The sequence below is a fragment of the Centropristis striata genome, chromosome 12 (genome assembly GCF_030273125.1).
Source record: "Centropristis striata isolate RG_2023a ecotype Rhode Island chromosome 12, C.striata_1.0, whole genome shotgun sequence".
Lineage (NCBI taxonomy): Eukaryota > Metazoa > Chordata > Actinopteri > Perciformes > Serranidae > Centropristis > Centropristis striata.
In genome coordinates, this window is record NC_081528.1 from 18,829,346 (window position 1) to 18,849,633 (window position 20,288).

The window sequence follows — 20,288 nt, forward strand, 5'->3', positions numbered from 1 at the left end:
TAGCAGTTTTTTTTCTTCAACACGTTCTGATAAAACACCAAATGGAAGAGGGACAAATTTAGCAACAAGCTGGCGAGCATTGTGGAGCATTTAGCAGCTAAAAAGGCAGATATGTCCCTAAGGAGATGGTGGACACCAAAAAGGAGCTAAAAGGAAAATAAATATTGGAATTGTATGTGAAATACTTTCCAACTTCATTTTAAAACTGATTTATCTGAATGTAAAAAAACTGCACATGTTCCAACCATTATGAATGACCCATTTGGCCTTTTATCCAATTAAACACACGTTGTTGTATCACCATAGTTTTAAGACACTGAAAATGGATTGATGGGATGGGAATTTAGTTCTATTTGAGTAAACAGTGGAGAGCAAAAGTGGTGCAATGATGCATTGGCTGAAATGCAATCTAACAATCCATCATCTCACTATAATTTTTCTCATTATTAGACATTTTTTTATATTATTATTAGTATTATTAGTTTATTTAAAAGGGGAGAGTGCAATTTCATAAAACACATGATTATACATGGTTAAAAAAGCCAAAGTTAGCCAGAAGGCTAATTTTCATCTGTAGTCCCCTGGCCATGATGTAAAAAAGCAGAGAATTACGAAACAAAAAACAAACAAACAAACAAACAAACAAAAACAAACAAACAAAAAAATAAAAATACGTACAATATATAAAATACACATACAAACACTTACAATACGATTAAGAAAAAATACAACATCACAACATAACATTTTATCATAACATTAAAACAACACAACAGGCTTATCTTTTAGTGTTGGCAGCTGTAGGTGTTGATAAGCCACAATTTCAACTTTTTTGTGAAGGCCTTGTATGTTGTTAGCAGTTTAACCTCCTCAGGTACTGAGTTCCACACACTTGCACTCCTTACTGACCAGTCCAACTTACTGAAAGTGCTCCTGCGCAGAGGAATATAACAGTCACCTCTGACAGAGCCTCGAGTAACACGCTCAAGGCTCTTTCTTTGGCTGATGAACTCTTGCAGAGGATCCGGAGCCAATTTATGCAGTACTTTATAGGTCAGTTTTAAGTCTGCAAATGTTTGAAGACTGTCCCAATTTAAAATACTGTATTTTTAAAAAATTTCACAGTGATGATAGTGCCTAGGTTTTTTATCCATAACTTAAATTGCTTGTTTATACAATATTTCCAATAGTTTCTTTGAACACTGACCAGCCTGGGACCAGCTGGTTAGGCAATAGTTAAAGTGGCTAAAAATCATTGAATGCAAATACATTTTTGCGGCTTCAGTTGACATTTCATTTCGAATTGCACGAAAATTTGCAAGATTAAGCTTGATTTTTTTTACACAATTTGCCAATATGGGCTTTAAAATAAAGCTCTGAATCTATTATTATACCAAGATATTTATATTGGCTGACAATTTGTAGTCTTTCTCCATTAACATGTATGTCGGGGTCAGATGATACTAATTTGTTTTAGTGAAATACATGCCGACGATATGCATCTGCATGTCATATATTTCATAATCTGGCAACTTATGAAACAGTCTGTTAGTAGATGCTTCCTCTTTTCGTGTCTTTGAAGCTGGTTCGTCAAATGACCGTTTCCCATTTCTTTACACAGTCCTTCGCAACACTGCAAGATCCTTTGAGCTGCACTGGTTGGTAGTAGGGGCAGTGCTGCTTTGTATGGTCCCCTTCTCTACATTCACAGGTGGTTTGGCCAGTTTCATAGCCCCATCTGGCCATGGCAGTTTTCTGATCGCCCTGTTCCAGTTCTCAGGCGGTTAAGCGTCTTCCATTGGACCCATGGTGCTTCTGAGCCCAGGGGAAGGGCTTCAGAAGGAAGGATACCCATGTCAATAGGAGGGGGGTCATCCTCAAGCCTTGTTGTCTATAGTTGGAGTCTGGTTTCTTCCTGTGATGTTATTATATGGCTGAGAAAGCTTCTCCTGGACTTCATCCGTTGGGCCGGGGGTACACGTCCGTAGAAGAGGTGGCTTTCATCACTGGTGGCCTTGGTCATCTCTACTCGTTTGTAGATGTCGTCTAACACTTCCAACACCGTTGTTGCGTCTCATGTTGTTATTCAGATTCCCCAAAATACTTGCTGTTGCTCCCAGAGGCTAGGTCTCCATCAGAACAATAGCCGATGGGTTTGAGGATTGGTGAATTGTCCATAGTATATGGAGTATATAGTATATTTAGAAGTATATCCAAACACTGTAATGCCCCAATTAAGAGATCACTGAAGTCCTGGATGGCAGAGCGGTGGCAGAGATCATTTCAAGTATCCAAGATATTATAAAATTTATATTTTTTCCTCTGGACTTTACTAAGAGTGTATATCTACCATACAATGCTGATATACACTACAGGCCAAAAGTTTGGAAGCAAGATTTGACTTGTACAAAAAAAGATCAGAGTTTCATTGTTATACTTTGCAACTAAATAAACGTGATATTATATAAGGAGTCACTTATTAGAACACATTTTTACTATAATTATCAGGTATTTGGGTTTTTATTGCTTAGACTTTGTGTATCCTTCTTTCCTTAATGTATAAATATGTTTCTTTACTCAGCTGCTTCAATTTGAGACATTTCTGTGGTAGTTTGTCAGAGATATGAACACAGTTGAGATTTATGGGGATTTTTGTATCCAAACTCTCAAAAGCCAAAGAGCTAAAGCGAATAATGCAAACTGTGATTTTTTTTAAAACTTTTGTATTGAAGTTGTGACTCTTCCAAATCTTCTCAACCCTAAAACTAAGCTCTTCTTTTCTTTTGTTAACATTTATCAGCAATGGTCTGGTAACATCAATGTTTACCTAAAGGTCAATTGAGGAAAATGGTTTAATTAAATAAAAGTAAAGTCTGATCATGCAGTAAACACATGCAAAAATCCAAAGAATCCATTCTTGTTTTTAAGAAAGCCATTGTGAACAGAAAATTTAAGTTGCTTCCAAACTTTTGGCCTGTAGTGTAGTATCTTTTTGTCTACTTTCAAATAGATGCCATCTATGTAAAATAGATGACATATGAGTCTTTGTTTTACTTTGATATGTCTTTACTCTTTATCAGACTGTGTCTCTCAGCAGACTAAATATGTAATATACCTCCTCATTGCTTTTAAATCACCATAAAGCATGCTCTGGTGTCCTTGAGGCACCTGGTTACTTCAGATTAAGTATCAAACTAATGCATGGAATAATACATTGAGTCATTATCTCCTGTGCATTAGCATCTATGACTAAAATCACGTTTCAACCTGTCCAAAAAACCTCCTGAAAAAGAATGCAGTCGCTAAAATAACTCTCTAATGTGGCTAGAAAGTGACAACTAATGTATGTCCTTTGCACTATTTAACATTTTCTCCAAAAATACATAAATAAATTTACTTAAGTACGGTTCATAATGAACTGCCCTGAGCCACAATTATGCCTCTTTCCAACACAGTAAAGACAAACATACACGCACCCAGTCCATCCTGACAGCAGATGAAAAAGTCATATTTCCTCCAAAAATACGTCTTCCACTCGGTGCCCTGAAAACATCCTAAAAACAAATGTCCGCTGTGAATAACACGCATAACTTTCACTAAGCTGCATATGAACTAAAGGTTACACAGCGTGGAAATGAATGAGTGAATCACAGTCAGAGAGAGGAGCCTTTTCACTGCTTACCAAAGCCACTGACAGAGCAACATGGCAATGCAACCTAAAATACACCATTCAATTATCCACTCCATTAGCCCTCCGAAATTAACAAGAGAGCGAGAAACAAACAACAGGAACAGAAAGAAGTGGGGACGGGGTCATTGGCTTGTGCTATTTCATTAATTGATTTACATAATCCTTAGAAATAGAGAGCGGGGAAGAGGCAAGGGAAGGGCAGCAGAGAACAGGGGAGGTTCACTGTGAGGGAAAGAGAGAGAAAGATAAAGAGGGGAAAGCAAAACAGAGAAGAGAAAGAAAAAGGACTGAAATTCGGGATGTTCTGTACAATTTGTGCCCCTCAAATTGAGCGTGAAATTGCAATGTGTTGTTGGAGAGTCTCTGTCATTAATTTAGTTAGCAAGTGAAGAGATGGTGGAAGGAGAGAAAGGCAATCTGCGTCTCACAGACAGAACACACAGTTGTCAGACATTTTCGGTAACTACAAATTTGAGAAATAATGAGCAATTTTGGTGACACACGATCCGAAAAACATTGACAATGTCACAAACAAATAATTAGAAATGGGACAGTTTTGGGGAGATGAGTTCAGAGGCTTGGTGCGAGGCAACAGCACCACAGTGAGGATGAAAGGGAGCATTTAGAACTGTGGTGAACTCGTAGCCCTGTTGACTCACTTTTCACGCCCATTCACTGCTTCCAGTTCACATTTCCCTCCCTAAGTTATGAGTAAAAGCTGATGGTGGTGTATCAGCAAGACTCTGATCCCCAGTTAAGAGCTGATCCACAGCGCTGTGTCAGAGGCAAAACTCTTGCACAAGCATTTCTGTCACTCTGCTCTATACTCCTGTCAGTCATTCCACTCATTTATGAACAAAATGAGTGGAAGGATGCCACCAGCAGAAGGAAGGTAGATACTAATCAGGTTTTACCTTCATTTTCTTTCTGCCTTTTCTTTTAACCAAGAACAAATGAAAAAAATTCTTTTTATTTTTGAGAAACAAATGAATAAATTAATTTTGAAAAAGTTCCAAAAAGGTATTTAATCGTTTTCTCTCGAAGTCAGACTGGAAACAGATGGATACCACTCTCATGCTGGGAGCTCTCAATTTAAGAGGTGATTAGCCTAGCTTAGCATAAATAATGCAAACAGGGAAACAGCTAGCCGGGCTCTCCTCAAAAATATGCCTTCATGCTCTTCTAATGCTTTTTAACATGACTTACCGTTAGTGATGTGCCAATGAAGCCTCATGAACCATTTGCTATATTTTCTGAGCCCACTAGATGGCACTCTTGGTTTTTTGAAAAAGGCTAAAGCAGGCGTGTCCAAACTATTCCACAAAGGGCCGTGTGGCTGCAGGTTTTGGTTTCAACCAAGCAAAAGCACACAGTTTGACCAATCAGCTGTCTGAAGACTGAGATCAGTTGATTAACTGAGTCAAGTCTGTTGTGCTGCTGCTTGGTTGGAACCAAAACCTGCAGCCACACGGCCCTTTGTGGAATAGTTTGGACATGCCTGGGCTAAAGCAATGGTAATCAAGTGCGTTTTCAACCATTTGTTGAACAGAGAGCGCCATCTAGTGGAGTCAGAAATTTAAGACATTGGTTCATGAGGCTTCATTGGTACATCACTACTTACCGTATAAACCAAACTGTTGTTGACGGATTACTTCATAGGCCCAGGGACCCCATCGGCCTTTGCGTGCTAAATGTCACTGAAAGAGACACATTGTAAGTTGAAAGAGACTCCAAACGGCGCCAAAGAAACATAAAACAACTACAAAGCGACACAAAAAGAATACGAACAGACCAAAACAACAACAAAGACACATATATTGGACCTAGCATTTATTTAAGACATTTATTTAGCACATTGAAAGGATCAGTGTGTAGGATTTGGGGGGCTATATAGGCAAAATTCTGTTATTAATATGTTTTAAATCAGCAACTAAGGTTAAATTCACACTGCCGTTCTCAATTTGGATTTTGTGCTCAGATTCAATTTTTTTGTTTGGTTGTTCATATTATATTTTAACCCTCAAATTGACCTATTTTAAAAGTTTAAAATTCTAAAAAAGAAAATAGTTAAAGTATTTTTTCACAAAAAGACAAAATTCTAAAATGTAAAATAAAAAAAAATAAATGTCATCTAAAACCATTGTATTGTATATGTAGGTATTTCCAATGTACATTTAAAAAAAAGTTTTAACATGCATTTTTTATTAAACTTATTATTAATTATCGTCATTGAACCATGATCTGTGAGAGGTAAAGAACACCAGTGCACTAAAAATCGATTGGTAACAGTTATTTAATAGTTAATTAGTAATGGTTAGTAATCAAGTTATTAATGAAAAATAAACAATGTTTATTGGGATTTTTTGGTTTCTGAAATTTCTGGAGAATTAGGACAAGGAGAAAAAGAGCAACATTATTTACTATGGTTTTGTGTGTGTGGATGAGGAGTCGGAGACAGGAGTGGTGGGACCGTAACAATTGATTGTGTAATCCTGCGTCTGAGTGACTTCCTGCCACGCCACAGCGGAACTGTGCTTGTTGCGTGACGTAAAAGTTGCACGAAGTGCGACATGACAGTTCAGACTCAGGTTGCTTCGGAAAACATCCGACCGGTATCTGTTTTAGGACCACATATGAAAAATTGTAATCTATGTGATTTGTGCTGTTCACTAGTGATAGATGAAGATGAAGCTCTTGGTTTATAGAAAAAAGCTCAAGTAATGGTAATTGAGTGAGCTCCATCTAGTGGACTCAGAAAATAAAGAAAATGGTTCATGAAGCTTCATTCGCACATCACTACTGTTTACACCATTATAAAAAACAAAATAGCAAAAAAAATCGGATTAGGGGCACCTTCTGCCTGCAGTATAGCCTAATTTTTTTTAGTTAGCTCAGAATGAGCCTGTTATATTATTGGCTATATCTTGAAGAACAAAAATCAAAGACAAATGGGAACACAATCACTTTCCACAGATTGAGATTTGAATGTTTTTATTTTTATTTTTATTCTTATTTCTAACAAGTAAATTACACCATTCTGAAAACACCTCTCTCAAACTCGTCTTGCTCCACTTAACACTTAACTTTGTATATACGTGTCTCTCTCCCAGCCTACATTGAGGACTTGGCTCGCAGTGTGGAGCAGAGCAGACGTTTGATCATCGTTTTGACTCCAGAGTTTGTTGCCAAAAGAGGGTGGAGCATCTTCCAGATAGAGACACGCCTCCACTCCATGCTGGTTACTGGGGAGATCAAGGTATGTAAACAATAAATAGAAAAATCTAAGACACAAGCAGACATCTGACATCAACATTCCTGATTGAGGAAGTTGTGAAATACTTCTAAGGAGAGTTACTTGAAGATAGGCTCTGTTGTCTTTCTTAAACACCTCTACCTTTGTGTTTCTGTCCAGGTGATCATGATAGAGTGTGCAGACCTGAAGAATGTCATTAACTACCAAGAGGTGGAAGCACTTAAACACACAATCAAGGTAAACAGAGAGAGTGATATATAGAGGAAGGGAGGGTGTGATGGACACGAAAAGGAATCAGACAAGTAAATAATCTCTTCCCTTGTCCTCAGGTTTTATCCATCATCAAGTGGAGGGGTCCTAAGAGCAATGAGCTGTCATCCAAGTTTTGGAAACAGGTGGTGTACGAGATGCCTGCTAAACGCAGAGAGACGTTGTCCAGACGCCAGGTACACTGCCAACAACAAGACAAATGTTTTTCCATATGTTTTTATCTGTTTCAGATGTTAGGAGCCCATTGAATGCCAGTTATCTCTTGTTATCAGCCTCATATATATATATATATATATATATATATATATATATATGTTGTGACACCATTATATGGATGGTTGCAGTAAGGTTGGGTTTAGGCACAAAACTATGTGGTTTAGTTTCGGCAAAAGAAACTACATAGTTAGGTTTAGTGAAAGAAAATAAATTTAGAAACCCAAACCGCACATTGGGACACTTACAGTTATGGAAAAAATGATTAGACCACCCATGTTTTCTTCATTTTATTGTTCATTTTAATGCATGGTTCAACTAAAGGTACATTTGTTTGGACAAATATAATGATAAAAATTTTTAAAATAGCTTATAAGACTTTAATTTAAGAGCCGATATCTAGACATTTTCCATTGTTTCCTTGTTAATGTTTTGGGTTATTATAGAGAAAATCATAGATATTAGGTCTTAAGTTAAACTCTTATGATCTATTTCTGTTGTTATCATTATATTTGTCCAAACAAGAGAAAACGGGTGGTCCAATACTTTTTTTCCTTCTATATGTAGTGATGTGCCAATGAAGCCTCATGAACCATTTTCTTTATTTTCTGACTCCACTAGATGGAGCTCTCTGTTCAACAAAGGGCTGAAAACACGCCTGATTACTAGTGATGTACCACCAAAGCCTCATGAACCATTTGCTTTATCTTCTGAGCCCACTAGATGGCAACATTGGTTTATAGAAAAAGGCTAAATCAATGGTAATCAAGTGTGTTTCAGCCCTTTGTTGAACAGAGAGCTCCATCTAGTGGAGTCAGAAAATTAATAAAGTGGTTTATGAGGCTTTATTGGCACATCACCACTGATTACCATTGCTAGAGCCTTTTTCAATAAACCATGGGTGCCATCTAGTGGGCTCAGAAAATAAAGCAAATCTAGCATCACTAGTTATATGATCTAAAAAATGACATTTTGCACCACTCCAACCTTCTTTTTTGCATTGACACCTTCACTGCATAATGCCCTCCTTCCATATGAGTATTAATTACTATTGCCACCAGAAGCTAGTCCCTAACAATAAACATTAATATAGCAGCCTATTTAACAGGCTGACAACAGACTTCTGAACATACTAGAAGGTAAAGCACTCCCCTTCTAACCTATACCTATGAGGATTATAGCAGCTAAATGCCCATTCTATTGTGTGGTAACATTCGAACCAGGTGATGTTTACAGTATATGTATATGTACTGGCATTGTGTAATAGTTTTAAAACTGATTTACATTCACACAGTGTGTAGTTACAGGTGTAAAGGCAGAAAAACAGACTTCCATTGCATGTCCAGGAGTAGAGGGGAGAAAAGGCGTGCAAATTTAGTCTGCACATTAACTTATGCTCCCCTGGGGCGCATACACTCACAACAAACAGATGGCATTTAAAATGTCTGCTAAATACAGGTAATGTATGAAAATTAGAATCACAAAGGGGAAAAATGTGTACATGTTTACCATGTGTTAACACCTCAGGTGGTTTATGCCCTGATTAGCAAAGAGATGTTCTCCTGCTGCTTGGCACTGGAGAGTAATCACTGAGAAACAAACATAGAGTGAACTCTATAACTGGAACAAATGCACACGTATTATATTAATGACCTTCAGTCAAATGATGTAATGTAATGTTTAGTCTTTTAGTTTTGTGCATAAGGCCAGCTTCGGAAAATACAATTTTAACTCACATAGTTCCAATAAAAAAATCAACACATAAAACAACCCCAGCTTTCAGGGCTTTGTGAGTTGAGACATCTGATAGTCTGCAATTTTTCATGCTTGGACAACCTGGTATAACACAATGTAGCCAAGAAGAAGTAAAGTGCTTCTTCAATTTATGGGCCAAGGAACACACTTCCTAACTACTTGAAAAATAGCACAAGAACTCTGCAGAATTCAAGCCATTCATCATCATGACCAGCAACATACACCGAATGGCTGATCAGCTGTGTTTTGGCTCCTCACCACCACCAAAACCTTTGAGGATGACATTTTATGGACTGTCTGAATCAATGTGACCTCTTTTTACGAGTTCACTTAACACTTTTAAATGAACTAAATACATAAATGCAACATGGCGAACCTGGCCAAACAAACAAACAAAAGCTATAACTTCATCAATTTAGTATTACCTCAACCTCTGGCTTTAATCAGCAATCGTATCACTCTCAGCTTTATTTTCTAAACAAGTACTAAACAAATAATATGAACTGTTTGCCATAAGACATCTGGCTGCTGCTCTTTCAAGACTAACTTTCAAGATGACTATATATGGAATATGATCTATACTTCTGCAAAGGGAACTTAAACCTAACCAAACCTAACCTAGTCTTCCAATGATCAGGCCATAAGGTATTATTCTATATATTCTTACTGTCAACAACTACCAAAGGAGAGATCTAGGGCTGCAACTAACAATTATTTTCATTATCGATTGATCTGTCAATTATTTCAACGATTAATCGATTAGTTGTTTGGTCAATAAAATGTTTAAAAATATCAATCAGTGTTTCCCAAACCACAAGATGACGTCCTCAAATCTCTTGTTTTGTCCACAAACCAAAGAGATATTCAGTTCATTGTCATAAAGGAACAAAGAAACCAGAAATATTCACATTGAAGAAGCTGAAATCAGAGAATTTGGTCTCATTGTCTTAAAAAAAACTGCTCAAACCAATTATTAGATTATCAAAATAGTTGACGATTAATTTAATAATCGATTATTGTTCAATTAATCTAAATAATTGTTGCAGCTCTAGAGAGATCTGTTAGTCCATTTCACATGGGTTTTAACCACAGTGTAGCTTTAGTAGTGATGTCCAAATAAAGCTTCATAAACCATTACTTATATTTGTTGCCCCCGCTAGATGGCACTATAGTGGCAAGGCAAAAGGAATGGCAATCAAGGGTGTCCTTAACCCTTTTTTGAACATCTAGTGGCCTCATAAAAATAGATACTGGTTCATGAAGCTTCAGTTGGCCATCACTAGTGGACTAAAACAAGAATATGTAGAGTTTTTTATAGGAATTATTTTCAGCCACAGATTTATACATATTTGGTGCTCAAACATTTGTACAGATCAGCCCAGTGAAAGCTATGTGTGCTTTCTGTGGTAACAGGTGATGGATTCTGGTGAACAGGGACTCTTTGGTGACCTACAGACCACCGTGTCCACCATTGCCATGACAACCACCTCTGCCTCTTTGGCGCCCCCAAATGAGAATCGCCATGGACATCATCAGGTTAGCTGTTGCTTGTGTAATACTTCACACTGATGATACCGACACTCGCATTTCTACAAACCTGTAGTGTCAGGTTAACTGGTTGTTAACACTTGGAAAATTATTCAGAGAAAAAATAGTCTCATGTTTGGAGACTATTTGCAGATCCTGGATTTATTTTGACATAACATTTTACAGAGGTCATGTTTGTACCGTTGCTTGATTTCACAGTTCATCCGAAATCAAAAGTAATTAGGAACTTGTCAGATTTAATTGCCTCTTGGAATGATACTTTAGGTGATAAAAGTTAACAGAAAGTCACGTTATCCCATTACAGGTTGCCTTGGCGACAGAGATCCCTGACTACAACCAGATGACATTACCGCTGGGAGGTGGTCACACTGCCACTGCAGCCCAAATGAGGCATTTCTGCCGCAGCTACGAGTTCCAGCTTCCACAGCCTTCCTCCCTGTCGCCTCCCCTCCCACCTCCCTCCACCGTGCAGTTCTCCACTCTGGGCCCCGGGGGTCGCCACGTCTACTGCAACATCCCTATGACACTGCTGAATGGACAGGTGAGAAAAAAGACAAGACCACTTAATTTTTTGCAGTTCCTAGATACTTTCTAGCATCCAGTGTATCCTTTCTTGAATTACCATGCTGTTGTTTATGTGCATGTACCCAAGAGTTTTATCACATTAAAAATAAAACCCCTCTTTTCTCCCCAGGGGTTCAGAGCAGTTCACTGGGGAACAAGAGGTCTGTTTGGATAAAAGAAAATCTAGAAAGAAAATAATATCTTCATATTATCCAAGTTAATATTTATTTTAACAGACTGGGAAATAGCTGTAAAATGCAGTATAGTTGTCATATATTAGGCATAGTGCACTATTGGCATGCAATAGGACTGTATTAAACTGTAGAATTCAGTAGTGATGTGCCAATGAAGCCTCATGAACCATTTTCTTAATTTTCTGATTCCACTAGATGGAGCTCTCTGTTCAACAAAGGACTGAAAACACATTTGATTACCATTGCTTCAGGCTTTTTCAATAAATCAAGAGTGCCATCTAGTGGGCTCAGAAAATAAAGCAAATGGTTCATGAGGCTTCATTGGTACATCACTAGAATTCAGTCCCTGTTTTCTCTTTATAATTGTAGTTTTTTGCTAGGAGTTGTGGTTGGGGAGAGATTCCTGCTGACCACTGTTGTGCATTGTTTTTCCCAGGTGAATCAGAGCAGTACGCTTGGGAAGAAGCCAGAACTCCACCTGAACAGCACCTTCGTACCTCTCACCAGCAGAGAACTAAGCTCTGACATCTGGTAGAGGGACTGCTCAACTGGTACTGGATTACAGACCGGTTTACAGACTGCTTTTACACTGGCTTTGGAATTGGGGAAGTCTTGTTGGTCGACTGATTTTCATTGGGTTTTTGGACTGTGTACAGCCTTGGTTTTTAAGAGTGACTTCTTGAGGACTGCCTGCAGACTGGTTTTGGGCCACCTCAACCTGCACTGGGAACCAAGGACTGCTTACAGACTGTATAAGCCTTGGATTCACAATGGTTGGATGTACTGCCTGCAGACTGCTTATTGACAAACAATTCAGATTATGAAACTGATTGTACATCGGTACACTTGGACATACCAACTGATTAAAGACTGATACAAACTGGCATGTAAGCTATGTAGCCATGACTGATGGAATGGAGTGCAAAAATCTGTAGACAGGCATGGACATGTGGATGTAACAAACTGGAAAAGTCAAAGAAAAGGTCAAGGATCCACAAACAGGAGTGCTCAATTTGTTGAATAACCTACCAAGTTGGACCTCGGAGCACAAAAAAATCAAGGATCTCGAACTTTTCTGCTCACACACCAGCTGTGTAAACAAGTAGAAGAAAAAACATGTCGATTTGTCAGCTGCTTAACTACTTGGAAAGATCAGTCGACTGAAAAACAAAAGTAGCGTAATCTCAGAATGCCAGATCTTAGCTGAGTTCTCAGTATATCCATCTACCTGTTGACTAGGTGGCTTGTCAGTAAACGAAGTAGACTTCAAGCAATGATTTTGGAATACCGGTCCACCTTAACACAACAGTCAACCTCTTGAAATACAATTCCTGGCTAGCTACCTGGTTTGTTTTTTCAAAGCTAAAATGGTCGACTTAAAAGAAATGGATTCCAGCACGAATATCAAGATAAGAATTGATGCGTTAAGCAATTGCTAAACTTAATTACTGAGAAAGCACAGTTAGCTGGTGTATAAACATAGCTAGTTGTTAAGGCTAGCTGACTAAACGCTAGTTACTTCTTGAGCTAAAAGGCACCAAGAGACTGCAAACCAGCCAGCTCACCTTGTAACCCAGTAAGTAATCAGCAACTAGTCAACTCATCAACAGGTGAACTGGCCAAGAGCTGACCTACCACCTTTTACCACCAAGCTAAAAGCATAAAGGACTTGGCTTTTTCTATTTGCATGACCACCCATTTAGATAAAAAAAAATAATCCAATAAATATAGATAAAAGAGTAAATGACACAATCATTTCTCGCAGCCTCTTTTAATAATGGAGGAGAATAAATGTCTTTTGTTGATACAGTATGTTTGTTTTCTGTCCGGCCATGAAGTAACGATAAAAACTGATAAAGGGAAAAAAGGAGGTGTCCCTCCGAAAACATTTTCTTTTGTTTTATTTAAGAATTTTATGCTTTTAGAAGGTTGGTGAGCATTTTAACCAGTCTTTGTTTTTTTAATGTTTGTTACAATAATCTCTGTACAGCTTCCATAACTTATGCATAGACCTATACATGACAGTGATTTGTTCCCTACAGTTTCTGTTAACTCCCACATTGTGTGTTAGACCCAGAGCCTCTTTTTGCTTTCATTCTGTTCTGTTTTCATTTGAAAGGATGGATAGATAGATAGATAGCTAGATGAACGGATGGATTTGTTTAAATGGATGGATGGATATGAATGGATAGATGGCTGGATATAGATCGATATGGATGGATGGATGGATGGATGAGTGATATGAATGAATGGATGGATGGATTGTTGAATGATATGAATGGATAGATGGCTGGATATAGATCTGGATGGATGGATGGATGGATGGATGGATGGATGGATGGATGGATGGATGGATGGGTGATATGAATGCATAGATGGCTGGATATAGATCGATATGAATGAATGGATGGATGGATTGTTGAATGATATGAATGGATAGATGGATGGATATAGATTGATATGAATGGATGGTTGGATGGATAGATAGATAGATAAATGGATGGATGCTCACGGCAGTAAACCCTGCTATCGGACTGATGTTTTGAACCTGTCACTCTGGAATCGAGACCACTACCAGTCAGCCAAAGGGGGCTTCACTGCATACAGAGCCGGATTCCAAGCTGAACCAGACCACATTCTTCTTTGTGAGCTTTAAGAAACCAAGATTATTACCATAATATTTAAGCAAAGTGAATAATGTTTTGAATTTACACAAAAGTACTGTCATTGTCTTATTAGAACCAATGAATTCTGGATATTTGAGATTGTTTGATGCAATTATTAATTATTTGAGTTGTTATATTCGATGGCAATATACAGTATAGTGGTTGTCTTTTGATTTCTGCTCATTTCTTTGACTATTTCATTGGATATATTGGTTGAAATAATTTAACTGAAAGCAAATAAAAGTTATATGAGTTGTTTTATACATCTTGGATGCCTGTTGTCTGAAGCAACTGTTATTTATTCTTTCTTCTACTTCTTTCCCTCTTTTCACTCTTCTCTTTTCATTTTCCGTTTCTTGCTTAACTGAACTTTCTGCAAGATGTTTCCTCATCCATTCCAACTGCCATCTTCCTCCTGTGCCCTGCTCCTCCCACACTTCTTCCCTCCTGTTCCAGTCATTTTGGATTTCGTAATAATTCTGCTGGTTATATTAATGCCATTGTAAAACCTTTTGTTCAGATTAGTGTAAAGAGATTAAGGCTCTTACTGAAACCAGTTTCACACTCTGCTGAGCTAATCTCAGCTGGAATTAGCTGAGGTACAGTGAGCTCAATAGGATTTTAGTTATGTTGAGCTGGGATTGCCAAAGGCTACAATTAATCAAAACCAATCAAAGACATTAAAAATCCAGGCACTGACACAAAGAATCTCAGTGAACAAATTTAGTATTGTATTTATTATACACTACTCAGAGAGTAGCCTAATATGTAAATAAACATCAGCACACTGTAGTAGTTGTTGTAGGTTATTACAATACGTAAAAATGTTTTTATCTTTGGTGAATTTAATTTTTCAGGTGTGGCAATATGATCCTCTGGATGAAGATGTTTAACCCTTTGGAGTTTGGGGCTATTTTCTCAGTTTTTTAATACAAATTTAATTCCACTTAAAAAACGTTCACCATGCCGTCTTGGTATAATTTTTTTTCAGCACAACCTCACCTATATGACCTAATAATTATTTATTAATTTTGATTTACTGGATTAACATTTAGCCCCAAAAGAAACTAAAGTCTGATTTAGAAAATAATGTTGTTTTTTTACTTTCAAAACACAATCATGCTCAATGAAGAATTTTACATGTTGCAAATGTGAACACAGGTTGAAAGTATTACATAAAAGAGGTAAAATGAGGATACCTGCTAGTTCTATATTTTTATACTAAATATATTTGACCTTATTTCCGGCTGTACTTGGTCTATCATCATCAAACAAAACTAGCACATATTACAAAAGAACACAAAAACAGTCCAAAAGGAGGAAAAACAAAATGGCAGACTCAAAAAACTATGAAACTAAGAACTGAGCTTAACTTATGAACAGAAAAGGGAAACATGTCACATGACATCAAACAAATTTGAACACATGGAGGGAAGGGAGCACCAGGTGAACACATTCAGTAATTAGGGGAGACAATCAGACAGATGACACACAGGGAAGGGCAAAGGACCTGAAACGAGAGGAGATTTATTATTTCAAAATAAAACAGGAAATAACAAGACCAGAACACAAAATAAAACATGGCAAAATCTACCCAATGACTAAAGGATGAAGCAACATGTCCCCAGCAGTCTGGACTAACGTATGTCAGAGTCACACTATAGCATTTCAGGAAGTAAAACCTGTCAATGTCAGCGGAGTTCAAAAGTTCATGTCTGCAGGTATCACAGATGTGCTTATAGTGTACATTCCCACCTACACTTGTAAATTTACCCTGTGGTTGATCAGTTTCCATTCTGGTGAATTTTCAAAGCTATTGGCGGTTTCGGTTGCTATTCAATAACTGCAAGGCGTTAATTTCAACAGTTGGATTCGACACGTCATTAGACTGAATAAATGAGATCAGTCTGGTCAGCCGTCTGGCTCTGTAAAATCAACAGTGGCCTCTCAGAAACATAAAGATTGTCCTCAAATGTGTACCACAACAAAAAAAACCAACAACAATCACAATAAATAAACAGTTCGATAATTAAATAATGTGCTCAATCATGGTTTGCTGAAAGGTGCTACACTCTGGCCAGTTATTAACCTCATGTAATATTTTATATACTGCCGATAGGTAAATGCTTCCCAGCCATTAAGTTGGAATGTAACATCAAAACGAATGGTAGTTCTTGGGCCAGCGTGACTACGTTAGCCATGGATCTGTCGTCTGCTACACCTAGATATGTGTCCTGATACTGATTTGTTGTGGCCAAGGTGGGTACTTGATGGTGGCCAGTGCTTACCTCAAATGGTGGCTAAATGCAGAAATATAAAGATATGGAGATGGGAATACAGACACTTTTATGCTTTTTGGTTATCCCAGTGGTGTTTGCTGACCAGCTGAAGTTGGCTGAGAACTCTACAACTGTCAACAGGTGCCATTTTCTATGACTTTGATGTTGATTTTGAATTAACGTACTGCAGACAGTCTATCCTGTACCAAAGAAAATCATGTTTAAACACTTTGGGAACATGTCCTGCATGTGGATAGGTCAAGGCACTGCATCCAGACACTTTTGCAATTGCGTACTATTCTGGTGCATATCAACCTCTCAGTTGATCTTTTGATTTCCAAGGGGCATCATCAACCGGTGCAGACAGAAATGCCTATGATACACTACCAACCATTCAGACCAACAAAAAACGAAATCACATTAATCACAGACATACTGATGCTAGACCGTCACAGTTCATCTCTGCACACTGTAACCCATTTACATTTTGTTTTACATAGCACAATGGGAAATTTTTTGGCTCTACTTGGTCATCATATTCTCACATATTCTTGTGTTTTTTTTTGCAGTGTAATTCATTCTTTTCAGATGAGTGCTGTTTTCTTCACAGTCTTAATGTAGTTAAATTGTTAGGTTTAGGCAGTACAAAACCTTGCTTAAGGTTGGAAAAACAAACAGCGTTAGGCTTGGAGGACTCAACTTCTGGACATAACTCCCAACAATGGTACACAAACACCAGTCCGCTGATTGAAAGTCCGAGGTTCTTTTGGGCCATCCACCTCACCTCCCGGCCACCCAATAGACGACCCCTGTGTATGTGGCTTTTAACTTTACATTGCTTTAAATTTCAGATGATACCTATGAATTTCAGTGCATGCCTTTTTCTTGGGAATAGCTAAAAACTGTTCATGACACCAGGCTGCATCGCTTGTAGGTTTAATCAATTGTGTCCAGAGGTATTTCAGTCTATGCCCATCCAAATCAAACCTAAAGATCACAGATGTATCACTCGTACCAAAGTTATTTTTCCCTTGAAACCAAAGGCCAACTTAATGTTAATGCTAGAGGAAACGTAGGAGGATGTACTCATAAACCTCCCACAACTGGTTACTGTAAAACTTGTGTAATATAGTCATCATGTGTTTTTCAAGGGAAATGTATGTTGACCACAGTTTGTCTTGTCACTTATCAGGCAACTGTCAAGGACCGCATAATTGCTCGATGAGAACCTGTTAATTATATCTCTGTATAGTGCAGATAAGAAGTGTGACAAACACAGCAACAAGAAAAACCCCTAGAAACCTTTATAAGGTACATTCAATACACAGATAAGATTTTAATCATCATCAATCATTTCTAATGTTGGAAAATGTTTACTCAGTCCAGTTAACTTACACAAACTCTACACTTCCTCTGATGTTTTTGGGGCTTAAAAACGCAAAAATGTGAAACCACCCTCCAGAGTGTAAAACTGTAATCTGCTCCTCCGTAGCGTGTCCGTCTACACTGCCAAGACACAAAACTCTGCTCAGATCTGCTCACGTCACGTACGCGTTTACGTCACATCCATGCTCCAGTACAGGGAAATAAACAAACATGTGGGATTATTTCCATGTGTCGGACCTTCAAACTGCTCTGGCAGCTCTAATAAACCTACAGAAGTCTTTCCACCAAATGTACAGGATATGTACAGATAGTATTACTGAACTGAGACGGATCTGTAATTACCTCTATCACATTTTGGATGCACCAATTCGTTGGAGGCGAGCCAGACGGCTTTGGACGAGACCTGGGAGATCTAGTGGATGGTGGAGAACTTTGTGGAAGGAGTAGCTGATTAAAATGCGTGGCGTGAAAACTTCCACATGCCCAAAGATGCTCTTATCGCTTTAAGTGATGCTGCCTGGCATGATACCCAATCCAATTCACACACTTTAGCGTCACCCTATGCACGCAGATTTCCTCCTGAAAACGTTCGTCTAAACGCGGAATAAAAAGTGAAGACGCGACGCTACATTTGCGTCTTCTGTTCAGACCGTCATCATGTAAATGTAGCCTTTAACTAGTTACCTGGTTCCATTGAATTCAGCAACATAGTGGTTTCAAGTCAAATCTACCCACTGACTAAAGGATGAAGCAACACGTTCCCAGCAGTGAGTGTTGTCTGTCTGGACTAACGTATGTCAGAGTCATACTATAGCATTTCAGGAAGTAAAACCTGTCGATGTCAGCGGAGTTCAAAAGTTCATGTCTGCATGTATCACAGATGTGCTTATAGTGTACATTCCCACATACACTTGTAAATTTACCTTGTGGTTGATCAGTTTCCATTCCGGTGAATTTTCAAAGCTATTGGCTGTAGGACTCTACTTCTGGACATAACTCCCAACAATGGTACACAAACACCAGTCCCCTGATTGAAAGTCCAAGGTTCTTTTGGGCCATCCACCTCACCTCCCGGGCACCCAATAGACGACCCCTGTGTATGTGGCTTTTAACTTTACATTGCTTTAGATTCCAGATGACACCTATGAATTTCAGTGCATGCCTTTTTCATGGGAATAGCTCCAAACTGTTCATGATACCAGGCTGCATCACTTGTAGGTTTAATTTATTATTAAAGTATTTTGGTCTATGGCCATTGATAACACCCCATTAAAACCCAAAATAAACCTAAAGATCACAGATGCATCACTCACAAGTTATTTTTCCCTTGAAACCAAAGGCCAACTTAATGTTAGTGCTAGAGGAAACGTAGGAGGATGTATTCATAAACCTCCCACAACTGGTTACTATAAAACTTGTGTAATTTATTCACCATGTGTTTTTCAAGGGAAATGTATTATGACCACAGTTGGTCTTGTCACTTATCAACAACAGCAACTGTCAAGGATTGCATAATTGTTCGATGAGAACCTGTTAATTATACCTCTGTAGCCTATAGTGCAGATAAGAAGTGTGACAAGCACAGCAACAAGAAAACCCCATAGAAAACTTTACCAGGTATTCAATACACAGATAAGATTTTAATCACATCATTGTGACACATCATCACAAACTCTCACTCACTTCCACAAACTCTACACTTTGTCTGCCTGTTTCACAATAAAAGTGTCAACATCATTTTTGCCCTTATTGGAGGGCAAATTATGAAAAAATAGTGCAAAGTAGGAACTGTTGGTGAAATGACTATCAAAGCTGTTTTATATTTAATACTGATAGTAAGGAATTTACTGTCTGTCTAATTATACAGGCAACAAACGGCAACCCCTAGCTAGCTTAGCGTGCTAATTTTACAGACGGTATCATTACCTTAAGTTTGTTTGACTAGTTCTGCACTAGAAGGGGTAATAAAACTAGTTGACAGGAACCAAAACTGTTAGTCATACTGCTCACTAAGTATGGTTTATCTCTTGTCACAGGACCCAAGGCTGCAGAACTCGTCCAACAAACTTATGTTAATGATACCATCTGTAAAATTAGCACGCTTAGCTAGATAGAAATGTTGCTATGTTTACGATCAGCGGAGACATAATTAATAATTAGCCATGCTGCTTTCAGCTGCTGACGTTGTGCACAGTTAGCGACGGTGAAAACCATACGTCACCTCCAGAGTCTCTAAATCCCTCTGGGGGCTAACTTGTAGTGGAGACACACAGAGTGAGAGGACTTTTGAGAGGGTGTGGCCTGAGACTTTCCCGATGGCCACTTTCCATTCTAGTCGATACACTTTACTAGATAAATAATAAAATAATGAACGGACACGAAGAGTCGTCTTCAACAAGAGATATCTCACTTTTATTCCTCTTCACATATTCCCAACAAGTCAATTTACCCCAGTCCAACACAACACCA

The 20,288-nt window shown here is 38.2% G+C and overlaps 1 protein-coding gene across 1 annotated transcript in view; it reads left to right on the forward strand.

Annotated features, from left to right (window-relative positions):
- The window catches only part of il1rapl2 (interleukin 1 receptor accessory protein-like 2), a 647,845-nt gene extending 633,442 nt beyond the window's left edge, over window positions 1-14,403 (forward strand). The window contains exons 13-18 of the mRNA XM_059345612.1: window positions 6,802-6,947; window positions 7,104-7,181; window positions 7,274-7,390; window positions 10,596-10,718; window positions 11,035-11,271; window positions 11,925-14,403. Of these exons, the coding sequence (XP_059201595.1) occupies window positions 6,802-6,947; window positions 7,104-7,181; window positions 7,274-7,390; window positions 10,596-10,718; window positions 11,035-11,271; window positions 11,925-12,023 (800 nt within the window). The 3' untranslated portion in view covers window positions 12,024-14,403. The remainder of the gene's footprint in view (window positions 1-6,801; window positions 6,948-7,103; window positions 7,182-7,273; window positions 7,391-10,595; window positions 10,719-11,034; window positions 11,272-11,924) is intronic.
- The last annotated feature ends 5,885 nt before the right edge of the window (window positions 14,404-20,288 follow it).